General features: G+C 38.6%; 1 protein-coding gene across 2 annotated transcripts in view; it reads right to left on the bottom strand.

The window, feature by feature from the left end:
- The window catches only part of LOC144718820 (anion exchange protein 2-like), a 32,073-nt gene extending 18,163 nt beyond the window's left edge, over nucleotides 1-13,910 (bottom strand). The window contains exons 1-6 of one of the 2 annotated variants that reach the window (XM_078594378.1): nucleotides 13,795-13,910; nucleotides 9,283-9,449; nucleotides 4,039-4,222; nucleotides 3,359-3,522; nucleotides 3,093-3,205; nucleotides 2,725-2,876 (exon numbers count right to left, since the gene is read on the bottom strand). In XM_078594378.1, coding sequence (XP_078450504.1) covers nucleotides 2,725-2,876; nucleotides 3,093-3,205; nucleotides 3,359-3,522; nucleotides 4,039-4,222; nucleotides 9,283-9,321 — 652 coding nt within the window. In that variant the 5' untranslated portion in view covers nucleotides 9,322-9,449; nucleotides 13,795-13,910. Of the gene's footprint in view, nucleotides 1-2,724; nucleotides 2,877-3,092; nucleotides 3,206-3,358; nucleotides 3,523-4,038; nucleotides 4,223-9,282; nucleotides 9,454-13,794 lie in introns of those variants that run through there. The other variant, XM_078594386.1, reaches the window with a different exon arrangement.
- Between the last annotated feature and the right edge of the window lie 1,564 nt (nucleotides 13,911-15,474).

Below are 15,474 nucleotides of genomic sequence, written 5' to 3'. Positions count from 1 at the left end.
GGCAACAGGCAAAGTTCAGGATTTGAGCAAGATAAAACAAGTAGACAGAAAAGTATTTTCAAAATGCGCTATTCCTTTGCAAATATTACCAATCAGCTGGAAGCCTTATTTTAAGTGCATTATCAAATTCAATTATCCAGTTTTCTAAATGTATATTGGAATGCATATTCTTGGTTCTTTCGGTAAAGTCACATAAATGTAAAACAAAAAATTAAAAATAAAAGCAAAAAACCCACAACGTTTTGATCGCAACACACACGGTGTTCATCAGGCGGAGAGAAGACCGCTTGTGTTGTGATCGAAACGTCATGGGTTTTATTTGATTTTTTGTTTTCCATTTATGTGACTTTACCGAAAGAACCAAGAATATGAATTCCTGTAGTCGCGAAAGTTTTAAGTCTAAATATATTGGAATGGCAGCATCCAAATGCAATGGATTGCCAAACTATATAACATGACTTATAGCTTTCGTGACTGCAGGAATTCATATTCTTTGGGTCTTTCGGTAAAGCCACATAGATAGAAAAAATAATACAAATATCAGGACGTTTCGATCCCAACGCAAGCAATCGTCATCAGGTGGCTTTACCGAAAGACCAGAAAAAATATATAACAGGACTAAATGTTGCTATTTGTCGACAGACGTGTGCACATAGTCTGCTGTGCATTCACTTTACTGTTAACCTTCATTAGGGATGTGAAGGGCTTCCCCCTGAGGGCCAACAAACCCCTACCCACCATTCTGTGAATATCTGCCATCAATACCAGAAATCCATGTATGCCTATCCATGCATCAAAGCTTAATGAGGACACTCCTGTGAAAAGCCAAGTTACTGGAAGAATGTAAATTACTGTATTTTAGAATTCAGAAATTGGCTTCCACACACAAATAGGTCCACTGGGGAAAATGTTAAAGTTACAAGGGATTACATGTATCATTAAAATTGCCAGTGATATTACTGTCAATAATTTTTTCAGAATCCAGATAGTCTACTAAACTCTTTCAAGTGTTTAAATTGGTGTCTGCACACACTTCAAAATAGACTCAATCACCCTTGATAACCATTATTTCAAGCTGCAGCGTGTAAAAAATTATTTGGCACGTGTCGTGATGGGTACTGCAAGATTCGACTATGTCTGTCCAGTGTTCGCCAAGCTGCATTAGCTTCCGGTTGCCGAATTAATACATTATCAGGTTGCATTCATTACGCACAAAGTTATTGCCGCAAATGAACAATACCTTGCTGATTTCTTCAAGAAGCATAAACCATCACGTGAACTCTGGTCATCCTCGCAGCAACTTCTGGCTAGCCATCGAACAAAGATGGTCACGGCATCGCGCACTTTCAGATGCGCTTCTGTGGCCATCTGGAACGTTCATCCTTCCGATATTGGGATGCAACTGGAGCTATGCACTTTTAAATCTAACTCATTAAATTATAACTGCTTTTTGTGTTTAGTTGTCCTTTCCCACACCTGCTTAGCATGGTTGGCTACGTATGGTGCGAAAGAAGTTCAACATACATACATACATAACGTCACAGCTAAAAGGGAATCATTAAAGAAGGCATGGTAGTCAATTGTGACTCGTGCATTAAAAAGATGATTGACAATGATGGTGTTGGAATTTAGTAACACACAATCACAAAGCATAAAGATAGAATTTATATTAAAAACTAGGTATTCTATGAGCTACCTACATAACAAAAACTGCTTGGGTTATAGGGGGTAATTTTTTGTTGCATTAAAACAAAAATTCCCTTGCATGTGGGGTCAGCTCATGGTGATGGCAATGAAATTCTAGTTCTCATCAATACTTAACCACATCTAACAACTAATATAACCAATACTGGCAATTAGTTCATGCTTTAATGAAATGTATTATTGCAAGAGCAGCACCAACATCTGCTTTCCTGCAGCAAATCCCATGTTTGATTTATAATGCAGCTGTAATTGTTGAATATACAACCAAATAATCAAGACAGACATCAATTCATCGGCATTCCTACTACAGGAATATTATATTATACGTTGAAATTAAAGTCAAAGTGTTCTTCAACTCAATGGACAAGGAGAGGTGTTTTTCCTCTTCCTGGCAGCCCTTAACCAGTGCTGGAATTTCCACATCTCTGGTCGGGCAGCATTAAAACATGAAATTACAAATATTACAATTCGCATCAAATTCATGTTCCTGTACTAGCATATTAACATCTGCATTTGTGCAGATTTCAATGTTGTTTATGGTAAAACGTAATCATTTACAGCTATGTAAATTGTATTGACAGTAACACAACTTAAGGGGATTTTTACACAAGTGGATTTGTTTTATCCAAGTGAGCAAACAATTTCTTTGCATTATTATTTCTGTACAGCCTCATTCATCCAAAAATGTGTTCCCTACTCAGAGAGACCAATGACCTGCATTTATTCGAAAACCCACGACTGCAAAGTTAACCAGGATATCCTATTCAATCAAGTCATTCTATACAATAAAGTATTCGTACTAAATAATGGCATCTTGAATTACAATGGCACAATAGCGCCGTTGACTCAACGGGTTAGCTCTTAAAACATGGACTTAAAAAGCGAGTGTTAGAGGCTCACTATGTGCTAGACCTAGATTGAGTGCCAGAGACTAGGATCAATAACTCGTGAAAACAAGTTTTCATTCAGGGTTTTTACACCTTGGGACAAAGAACTGAGCTCTGGGCTAGGGTGACTTACTCTTCATGTCGTCCAGGTCGTAGTTGCCAAGTGTGCTCGCCTCGACTTCATCCGTGGGGACATGTGCATAGCGATCGTCCTTGCCAGTTGTCATGCTACCGATGCGTCGCCGCTCCCTCAAGTCATAACTGCAGCTCGGTGTACCATATGCGCTAATGGGATTCCAAGCATCAAACACGCACATATACACACACCAAGAAAGCTCAAAAGATTAAGATACAAATAATGGATGAGAGTTTAGACTGCTTTGATTTTTATTTGAAATGTTAATAAATGCTTAAATGATTGGGCAAAGATGTTAGTATGGTGATGTTTGTACTGTATAGTAAAGCATAGCAAAGTTGAGGTTAAGTTGTAATGGTGCTCACTCATTGGCACTTTCCACCGCAGTCCCAGTTGTTGCAGGTGGAGCGTCACCATCGCCAGCCATCGGGGAGCTATGCACGGCATCCTCGAACGCATCTTCCTCGCCAATGCTAAACTACACAACAACTGCAAGTCACTGGGTTGCATGCATAAACAAGGATCGATCCTCTAATCACTAAAATTCAAATAAACCCATGCTGCACACAATATGCAGAATATAGTCACACGTCTTCAAAATAAGTAAGCATTCAGAGTGCACAAAACTCACCATGTTCTGAAAGTTCTTTGCACTACTCGGGACCACAGGTTTGCCCTCAGGCAATTCAGAGCTGGTCGATGTGCGGGCCGAGGAGCGCTTGCGGCGTTGCGATGAGCGGTTGGAATGCAGCGAGGACAGCGGATGGTGAATGTGGTGTGAAGAGTGGCGACGAACTGCAGGAAAAACACAACGTTTTGAACTGACGAACATCATGTCATTCATGACATGACTAACATGTGTGAATAGGCACCCAAGTCAACTATTATGCACATAAATGCTCAACAACAGGGGTAAGACATTAAAATATAACAAGAATGTAGGCTGTGAGAGCAAGTTAAATGTCCTATCAAAAAGGCTGAAAATGCAAAAAATCATAAGGTGATTAGCCTGCACATTTAAGCCAAAGCAACTCCGTAAACATTTCTGACATTTATATGCTGTGTGCAAATACTGAAAGAATGTATTAATAATTTTGTGTACAGTCAAGGTCAGTGTCTCCCTGAGAATTGCTGACTTATACTTACAGCCCTGAACAGAGACAAATATTCTACATGTGTTTTATACTTTAAAGCATTAAACTAGCATTACAACTTATATGAATGCACATATGGAATGCACATGAGCTGCAAGTGTAATATGGGTTTTTTTTCCCTTCCCTAACATATCTAAATGTGGGAGGGGTGACATACACTCAAAGTCTGCCTCATCATATGTGCCAAGCCGTTCCGAGACGGGGCACTCATGCGCCGTGCGCACTATCGTGTCGAAGGAGCGGTCCCGGGACAGCACCCGACCAAGGTCATCCTCATCCACAGCCCTCATGGTGTTGCTGGCGGCCCGTGGAGAAAGCTGAGACACCATGCCCTCCTCCGTCTGAAAGTGCACGCTTCAATTACTTGATTGCGAAAATACATGAAAGGTAGTATAAGCAAACTTTGATGAAACGGTTAACATTTTTTATGAATTATTTATGTTAAAATTAAAATATCATCACCTCCAATGAGTGCATGGCAAACTTAAAAACTTGGTCTTCATTCTAAAAGAATTCAAAAATTCCATGACGCAATAAGAGTAAAACATTAAACAGTCTGCACAATCCAGAAAAGATGGTATGTCAGCATGTTGAGTCAACATTACACTCCCGTTGACACCGAAAACACGAGTCCTTGTATCCCACATACTTGATGACCTCGCAACATAATAGTTTATATATATCCAGCCAATATTTGCATTTTAGAACAATTTCAAAGGTAACCTTTTAAAGAGCTGACAAAACTATATTACAAGCTGAAATATCTGGATTAAATGCATGTTTATGTTACGCATCTCAATCAACCACAACACACCATTTACAGCAGAGATAGTCAGCTACGGCCTACAATTAACCAAAATTAGTTAATATCTGTGTTATCAGAGTACAAGTGTAAAAAAAAACCTGATAAAAGATTAATTCAGCAGTTGACAATGCACAAATCACTGATAAACACAGGAAGTTAGAAAGTGTGTGCAGTCACTACAGGTGCAACTGTTCACACGTATGTTACAAACAGAAGACATTTTATTTCAATGTGGGTCTAAAAAACGCGAATTTATTGAATTACCAGGCAAGTGTGATGGGGGCTTTAAAACATTTCACCACTGCAAATTAGAAGACATATGTAACTAATTAGTTTAAGATAAAGCAAATATTGACCTTGCACATTGACCTTGCACAAAGCATTAACATTGAGTGCACAAGGGCCAAAATTAACCCAATAGTTTAAATAATAATCTGGTGTCAAGATTATCTATGCAGCAAGTGTACAACATCACAGCAGCAAATGGCCATTGTATTCCAACTACACAAGTTTGACCATATATGATACTTAACGTTCTACTATTTTGGCCTTCTAACGTCAAAATAAGCTATGAAGGCCAATGATGAAAGCCTCGCATTAACAAAAAGCAGGTGTTTTGTTTCACAGCAACAGAATCTCTACAAAAGCATGAATCCTGCCAAGCTGCATATTCCTCACAGTAATCGTATGGTGCCAGGATATTGCACAATCCAATACAACACTGCATTTAAGTTCCACAATGGCAGTTCCACCACAAATATTAGACCAGTTGCTCAACTAGATGTGGTCTTACATGTTATTTTGCAGTTGCAGTAGTTTTATAATAGGAAAAAAGAGACAGTATGCATTTCCCACCCATATATAACAACACATTTTACCATGAATTCCCAGTTTCTGCAGCAAGTATTTTGTTACGTTCTTTAAGAGTAATAATTTTTAACAATTGAGTTTGTATTTATAGTTCAAAAAGAAGCCCAAGTAACTATTGAATACTTAAAGTGTCATCATTATCTAATTTATTTGGGGCTTCCCTGACAAATGCAGTTATATTTTTAATTCCCAATTGCACATCTCATGAATGGCTGAATGGCATGTATGCTACACTCCTGCCCTCTAGCTGCTGAATTTTTTTTTACTCCTGCAATGTAATAATTTATGATTTTATGGAGACTGTTCTTGATTATTTAAAATGTAACAAGGAATAATGTGAAATTAGCAGTGGTAGTTAAGAGTGAAAAGTGTAATATAAAGAGAGGGATTGGTGGGCACAAGACTTATGGATGTGTAGTGAGCGACTTCAGACACCACGTCTAGTAGAAGGTTTCTTATTTATTAAGAGCACATAGGGCGATACACTTCGTAACGTGGCTACACCTGGGCTGTCCAAACACACAGCCCATCTCCGTCCTGCTCTACGCTGGCTGGTCGCCAAGCATAGCGGGGGCGAGGGAGCTGGTCTTGCAGAATAACAGCCACATAGTCGAAGAGGAAGAGATGATGACAAGCAGTGACGCAACCAGGACCCAGACCCCACACTAACAGCCCCGAACCAGGTTCGGTTCCCCTTATATCTGCCCGGCGTGTCCAAGCTCCACCTCTGGCCATGCTCATGCCCCCTTTCCAGAACCATCGGGTTGGTTCCTGGAGCTTCTCGACTGACTCCGCCCTTAACCTTTACCCCAGATACTCCCCTTCATAAGGCATTATGTAAAGCAGTTATAACCGTAATTACCCCTACAGGCCGGCAGGTGTCACCCCTGTCATTACAGATGCATGCCCACCCAGTGTGTTAAAATATTTCATCTGCAAATGGAAGGCTTCCAGATAAGTTCAAAATATTGTTATTCTTATTCATGGACAACATCCTTAGATGCTTAAATTCACAACTGCTAGATTGTGCACTGACTATTCATGCCACTTTTCCCAATCTTACTGACAAATGTAGAGGGACTTTAGAAGACTCATGATCAATCATCCTCTACCTACTTCTGAGTGAAGATGTCCACAAGCTGTGGCCACTGGTACAGAATGCTTTATTTCATTGAGCTTCTCCACACAAGCAAATATCATCGCTCCATCTCTGTGGTAGACGTCCTCTTGGGCATATTTCTGCATTTGGCTATCTTTTTATTAACCACAATAAGTGGCCATCATCCCCTTTAGTGCTATGTTTTGTCCAATAACACTTGCTTTCCTTAACAGACTTGTGTATGTTATCTGATTCATGTGTTCCTCTATCCCTCATTGTAATCATGGATATGCACCTGTCCATGCTTCTTAGTGCACTTAAGCTTGCATTACATTTCCTGTCAAGTGTTCTTGTTTCTGATTCATGTCATTAAACGTAATAGAGACTGATTAAAACATTTCATTGGAAACATTGGAATGTTATTTGCATGACAATTTACTTATTTTTACAAAAACACTCCCATCTGCTCTTGTGCAACTCATTTAATTATATTTTGACTTAAAACTTTTGTGACTGCAGGAATTCATATTCTTTGGTTCTTTCGGTAAAGTCACGTGACTTTACCGAAAGAACCAAAGAATATAATTTAATTATGTTGTCCCTCCAACAGTCTATCTACAATTATTATTGGACCTGCACATGACTTTTATAGCATTAAATATTTTTTTATATCTAAGAGGATGCATGCTGTATGTAGAAGACTTATTTTTTATATTAATTTGCATGATGCCTAGTAATCATGATTCAAATCGACTTAGTTTCCAGTTGCGCTTTCAATGGAACGACCTCAGAATCCCCAAGAGAAAATGCAGCACTTTATTAATGGTCCACACTTGAATACATTAAGTTGACCATTATTAAACATGTGCAGCTCCTACAAATATGTTAACTCTTTTTTAATATTTAAAATATACCTGTAATCTGATACTATAGCAATGAGCAGCAGACAAAAAAGGAACATTCTTGGTGCCCCTTAAAATCTGCACCTGTGCAAAGAAACATTCCTCCTGTGTGCAATAATAAGACTCAAGGTTGAATTAGAGGATGATGACCTCCTTGAACCTAAATTATATAGGATAACCCTTTGGAATATTCCCTAATCCATTGGGTAAATAATACGCTTAATAGATATCAGGCTTAATTTACTCATACTTGCTCAAGAATATTGTATGCCACACGAGTACAATACTACACTAAATTTGTGTATATCCTATTTTATACTGGTCACCGATCCACAATCATGCTTAGCCAATTATTGAGACAAGATTTTAGCCAAACTCAGTCCAACATGACAACATTTTAAATGTTTTTTGCCAGAAGCAAGTGCAGTGCACTTGAAGATATCTTCCACAAATTAAATATTATTAAAGAGCTGGATGAAGTTTAAAATGACGGTACAGATCCCAAGGGCCAAGTGCATTATAAAACAATGGATCATGTGACATATTTTACTTGTTCTATTAAAAGTTCACCTTTCAAAGTTCACCCTTCACAAGTTCACAGGCATCAATGTACATGCCTTTCTACAGCCTAGCAGCATGTTCGACCGAGCGAGCATATTAGATTTTGAAATTCAGAATGCAAAAGCTCCAACAGCCTAAATGTTTTCAAACTTGATTTGAAGCTTTCGTGGCTGCAGGAATTACTCTTTGGTTCTTTCGGTAAAGTCACGTAGAAAGAGTAAATGTTTTCAATTAACATTCATTCCAAAGGTGGAGAGTAAGATTCAAACGAATGTCATGGCCTTCACCTATAAGGGAATGTTATTATTTTATTATGCTTGTTTACCTAGGAAAGCCTCAGTCTCAAGACCTTTCAGGAGGTTCCTGCCAAGTAGGAGGTGATGTTGTTACATGTAATCTCAACGGAGTAATTATCAGGTAACTTTTCAGCATTGGGACATTCAACCAAAACCAGTTAGATTGTAATGTTTTGTTTAGCAGTGAAACAGAAGAACCCGAAGAACCCGGGGGAGAACATACAAAATCCACACAAAGGTGCTAAGTCAGGAATCAAACCCAGTAATTTTCTGTGAAGCACAAGTGTAACCACTGTATCACCTTGCCACCCGATGACAAAAAATAATTGTTGTACTTCACGACAAAAAGTGTGTGCTTAATTACAAAATTTCGAGTTACACAAGATGGAAAAATTAAAGCCACTGAAAAAAATATCGCACGTAACTTTTGTCTATCTTGCAACACCAAGTTGAGCAAGTAAACAGGAAATGTGTGTTTCTTAAGAGCTGTTGAGACCCTTTTAGATACCATAAATGCATAATTTATTGTCAATGCAAGTTCATTGTGCATGTATAAGTATATAAAAGCTGAGTTACGAATCGATTATTGCAATTAAAAAACATGTTTTCTTCATTCACCCAACTGCTCAAATACTTTTTCATGAAGAACATATGCAAGCCAATAACTACTACTGCATTTTTAACTGTATTGCACACCTTTCATGCAGTCCAAGTCCTCTAATAACCAATAACCAAGCTCAGATAAATATCAAAAGATCACACTGCAATAAATAAGCCCACACAAGTGACATTTGAACACGAGAATGCATCCAGTCACAAAGAACCTCAGGTTTAACGAGTACATGTGGAAGTACACTGAGCTCTTTACCTGGAGGTAGGGAGGACTGGTATTTGACCCGGAGTCCATGTCTGTGTCGCCTTATAGCAGCGTTCCAGCTGAAATGTCGTCGTGATGCTCTCCTCTTGCTGAAGAATGAACGCTTAGCCCTTCTCTTTCTCTGTGGGGCACCCAGCGTCACAGTACAGCTGCATAACCTGTCTCAGAGACATACACGCAGAATAAAATCACACCAAGAGATTAGACAAAATCATTATCAAATCTCTATTATTTGCATTTCACTTAAAGAGCCTCAAAATGCTACACAAATATATTAGCACCTTTATAAAGGTACAATGGGTGTTGCATGCTAAACTCAAGACAGCATCTCAACCAATGTGCTTTATGAGGAGTGATCCAACTCCAAGCCACCCACGTGTAATATATTTCTCATTAATATGTCATCCAGTACTACTCGACATGTTTATACAACAAAGGCATACTTCTATGCTTCAGAAATAATAGTCTGGAAAACAACAGGATTAAATAGTAATGTCGATGTGACTAGCCAACATTTTTGGACAAAATGTGAATTACTTCGGTTTTCAAGCAATGTAAAATTTTCTTTCAAAATGATGAGACCATCTATATAAATGCCAAGACTCAGAATACATGAGCTTTATTTAGACAACGGCCCACTTTATGTGATGGTGAATGTTGCTTTTGGTCTAATTTATGGTGAAAACATAACTATGTTTCCACTTCCTACCATGAGTCAAATCTCCAAGGCAATTTATTTATCTATATTGTCAAAATGGGAATGTTTCGATATTCATATTTACAGTATATCCATGTCAATATATCATTGTGAAAAATACCTTTATTCATTAAGTTATGCTCCAACCCACATGTCGAAATATGTTTGCACAAACCCAAATCATGTTTATCACTCTACACGACAATTGATATACTTAGGCATAGATGTAATTCTCCAAGATTGCTAGGTCAATGAGGCAATAAGCCAAACAGATCTCCATTAGCAACGCTTTAAACATGCTTTTGTGCCAACGCCATTAGAACAGAGACATTACAAAAGGTTGTTACGTACCAACTATCACACAATAGCAGAGTTCTTACGCAATATTAAGATGGGCGTAATAAAACACAAATATCACTTTCTAAAATACTGTTTACTCTTATATAACCCAAAATGAAAATTCCAGTGCAGTGTGTTCGTGCCTCTAAATAATGACTCAAATAAAATACCAGATCTATTGCTATCGCAATCATCACTGGATTAGAAAACATAACCGTCAACATGCAGAAAGTGATTTTAATGCCCTACTCCACAATAGGACGGCTGCTTGCGTTGTGGCCGAAACGTCGTGAGAATTATTTCATGTAAATTTTTTTATTATTTTATTATTTCCCTTCTACGTGACTTTACCGAAAGAACCAAGAAGATGAATAGCACAACACTTTAGAAAGGACGTTAAATATGAAAATCATATTCATGATATTTAACGTAAAGTACATAAAGAGTTCTGTACAAGGTAGTAAAAACATGGTGACACTTTATGGTAACAATGAATTTCATTAATTATAGGACTAAACACCCAAAGCAAATTACAATGGCCCATCTTTTTGTTCATATTACTGGAATAATTATTCAGCAATTATGGTAGTTACATTTATGTCTCCAACAGAAACTGTAACCAAGATTTGATAGCTTGTACAGTATGAAGATCAACAAAATGAATTTAATATGACTTTTTACATGACAGGAACATTACCCCCGTACAAAACACAACAGTTGGTGCAAATGAAAAGTAAATAGTTTTAAAATTGTACAGTTCTTCCAGTTTACGGTTAAGCATCAGTGTGTTTCAACCTACAATTAGCCACCCATTCTCTGTCCACCCCAACATTCACGCTCTGACTTTGGGAGAGGTATGTTAATGAATGGCTCGCAGCCAGGGCTTATGGGAAGGGCCACAGAGCAAGGGTTGAGGGTGCGGTGGGAAGAAGCTTACAAGTAAAATGCCATGAGTAAATTTCTAGTGTTAATGGTGGGAACCAAAAATTGTGTGAAAATACAAATATATAACTGAAATCTTGAGATTTTAATGCGAGTTAACACTAAAACAATAAAAAAAAAAGTAGTGTATTTTCTTCATTTACCTCTTGCTAGTAAATGGGCACAATGTTGGTAACGGTCCAAAAAGGTGTAGAGCCAATTGTCTGGTTGCAAAAAACAAAAACACTTTAAATCAATGTAAGCATTTTGCCTGTGAGATTTGTCGCTTTAAACGATCCATCAATTTATTTCATGCAGTTGACCACAGCTCTTCAAACGAGTACACAAAATCCAAGGTCGCTTAAAGACCAGATGCTGTTGATGACAATGATCCACCAAGTGTTAGGTTGTGGATCACATCGCGATGTGAACTTTGTAATGAGACACTCACCTACTGAGCAACTAGGCAGCAACGCTATCAGGTTTCTGACAGGTTTCCTACTACATGGGAAATGGTGCATATTCTACTAAAGTGACCAGTTCTCGATGCACTTGCTCAGACGGAGGTTGTTCATTTTCATCGGCTGCCTCGAACGTCAGGAACCCCCTAGTGGTCTCCACACTGCCGACAACAGCCCCTTTTCAGATCTAAGCTCAATATTTCCCTATTCTCCTCTGCCTGTCTTCCACATTTCATCATCTATTCAGCCACTAAATTTTATCCCTCTGCTCCTGTCTTCTACATACGCCTCATCCACATAGTTTGCTTCAAACTCTTCCCATTGTAAGTGTCTTCTCCACCAAAGCTGTCGACACAAAGTGGGGCCCAGCAAATAGCAGGTGACCCCCTAGATAAACAGTCAAAGCCAAGGAGACAGATTGACATTCCTACCGAAACACAAAGACAGAGATAGATACACAAAGAGATTGACTAAAAGATGAATACAGTCGCAGAGACGGACAGACATTAATTGAAACAGACACAAACAAAATCAGTGACAAACACGGAGAGAAACCCATAGCAAATTATTTTGCACCGTACGTAGCCAACCTTGCTAATCGGAGGTGCGGGAGCCCTTAACATTACAAACCATTGTAGTACAATGTGAAATATGTCACCGACCCCCACGCATGTAGTGTATTGTAATGTGGCCGCATTAACATGTTGCATAAATCAAAACTGCAATGGCCAGCACAATGTTGGGATAATACCGTACGAACACCTCACTCTAGATTACATTGTATTTCCCTTTGTACTCTTGAGTAGAATCGTTGGAGGTGTTTTATGCAACCAGACACTGACTAATAGTGTCCAGGATGATCTCATACACCTATTTCCAAGTACATGCCTCATTCAAATAACAATATTTAATATTAAACAATCCGTCAACGGGAGCCACAAGCATTCCATTGAAAACAAAGCATGTCTGGATATGCTATTGCATACCTGGGCATGTATAATTACTGCTACAATATTGTGCAAGAATGTTGCGTGTCGAAATCATTCCTATTAAATGTGCGCATTTTTACTTGAGGCGAAGTCTTTATAAACAGCCAAAATAGGTCTGTACAGGCCGTAAGACGAGAAAAACACAATCTAGAAAGTTAAAAACCACACAGTACAAATGTGCGAGCATAGAAGATGCAATAGACATTAGAAACCACGTAGTGCATACGAGGCAGTACAAATAGCAGCAATTAAACAGTACACACGAGACAATCACGGTATTTCTTGTTCTTGTCGGCATTTACAGATTTGATAGAAACAAACAGTACTGTTGTACAAGCGAGCCGAAGACGATGATGCACAAGTGGCAAGCAATGTTTACAGTACAGGCGAGACAATACACAGTACAAACCGAACCGTATGATTTGTAAATCGACCTGCGGGGCGGGTCTCTGGGTGGATAGTTCCACGCCTATTCCTCTTCTGGGTTTAGTTTGAACAGTAACTCTGCCCGCAATGACAGCAACAGGCATGTTAAGGCCTCGCCCTTTCGCGAATCGATTGTTCCGAATGAGGATCGAAAATAAATGCAATAGGTATTGTTATTTTAAATGTTGCGTACAGCCTTCAAAAGCGGCGCTGCATTGTTTACCCGAACATATTGCACACACAGCTTATACGAACCCAAAACAACGATATCGAACCCCACTGATTACGAAAAGTGAAGTGTAGACATTGCGCGAGCATGAGTACAGATTTGGAATCGATGCAATGGACACACAACCCGGTACTGACGTGCCAAGACGACGCATTCGAAACACAACACTGCAATTGCAGTACAAGTGCGTGGAACTATTGGTAAAAATCAGTTTAACGTCAACTTCGTACTAATTTTGACACTTACACCCACACCCAGTCACATAATACAGATTTTTTTTTTTAAACCTGCGTCTGACGCTCCCGTGCGCCTTGCCGCCGGCTTTAATTTTTGTTGTATCCCCTTCAAACACAGATATGTTCAACTTGAACAAGTATATTACGGCACCTTTGTTTTGCCCTCCCCCCCTTCCCTCGGTAATATAATCTATAATCGCCGTACCTTTAGCGAAATATAAACTCCGAAACTTTCTCAAACTTTCCCGCGTTCTCGAAGTGCCGCGCGATGCCTCCTCACCACGATACCGCCATGACGGCCACACGAGTGGCGGTCACGTGGTGCCGCGGGCGGGGAGGGGGCGGGGTCAATGTTGTTGAGGGGGCGGGAGCTTGGACGAAAGCCACGCCCACACAATTGAACATAGGACCCATTAAATTTGGATTTAAAGCTTTCGTGACTGCAGGGATTCATATTCTTGGTTCTTTCGGACAAGTCACGTAGAAGGGAAATAATAAAATAATATAACTATAAAACAATAAAAAATATAAAACAATAGAAGGGAAATAATAAAATAATATAAGTATAAAACAATACAAAATATAAAACAATAAAAAATATTGTTTTATATTTATATTATTTTATTATTTCCCTTCTACGTGACTTTACCGAAAGAACCAAGCATACAGGACCCGTTACTTTAAACACTAAACAAAAGTATAAACTATGTAATTAGCGTAATAAAGCGAATTAAAAAAACAAAAATAATAATAATAAAACACTAATGTAGACTGTAGCCTGGTTCTTAATCGGAGTGAGTTTACTGAGAGTCTATAATGTAGACTGTAGCCTGGTTATTAAGTTTGGTGAGTGTAATGGCAGTCTATAATGTAGACTGTAGCCTGGTTATTAAGCTGGGTGAGTGTACTGGCAGTCTATGATGTAGACTGTATCCTGGTTATTAACCTGAGTGAGCGTACTGGCAGTCTATAATGTCAAAATAATAATATTTAGTTTTTATTAGTGTTACTAAAATGAGTCTACATTAAAGACTGCCAGTACACTCACCGAGTTTAATAACCAGGCTACAGTCTAAATTATAGACTGCCAGAATGCTCACCGAAGTTAAGAACCAGGCTACAGTCTACATTATAGACTGCCACTACACTCACTCCGATTAAGAACCAGGCGACAGTCTACATCAGTGGTTTATTTTTCATTTTATTTTTTTATTCACTTCATTTTTATTATTTTTCTATCTAAAAAAACAAAGAATATGAATTCCTGCAGTCACGGAAGTTTTAAGTAAAAATGTAGCGTAATAAAGTTGTTTTGTTGTTGTTGAGTTCAATCTCGTAAACGTAAATGTGTAATTTACGCACCATCACCCGACACAGCTAATTAGTAAGGTTTAGCACGTGCTGGAAAGCAAACCCACAACATTTTACAATTTGAGTACGGCGTTTCGCTGGTGATTACATCCAGCTTCATCCGGGAATTTGAATTGTTTTGGAATTGGTAAGAAATAAACCCTCAATATTTCAAGTGCCGCAATACAGTCCTTGAAGAGCCGCATACGGCTTCGCAGTTTTCCAACCACTGGTATAAACCAGATGAAAACTCAAAGAGACCATCATGAGTCTCATATGCAAGAATGGCCAGGATCATCAAAATTACAAAATCAAAACCAGTAATATAAATACACGGACAGCAATGCAACAAGTTTGAAACAACGAAAAAGCAACTGTTGTCACATGAGATATATCACGATTAAATCATACATTCCCCGTAGCGTTAAGTTGACTGGGACAGAGTATATGTTGACTGATTTCCGTATAAATACAATTTAAGTAAAACACATTAAACAGAAAAAGTGTTACTTTTTGAATTAATATGTATTAAGTA

This window comes from Lampetra planeri, chromosome 1 (genome assembly GCF_965212315.1).
Source record: "Lampetra planeri chromosome 1, kcLamPlan1.2.h2, whole genome shotgun sequence".
Classification (NCBI taxonomy): domain Eukaryota; kingdom Metazoa; phylum Chordata; class Hyperoartia; order Petromyzontiformes; family Petromyzontidae; genus Lampetra; species Lampetra planeri.
The sequence above is the reverse complement of the archived record's forward strand: the minus strand, read 5'-3'. Positions and strand labels throughout refer to the sequence as shown.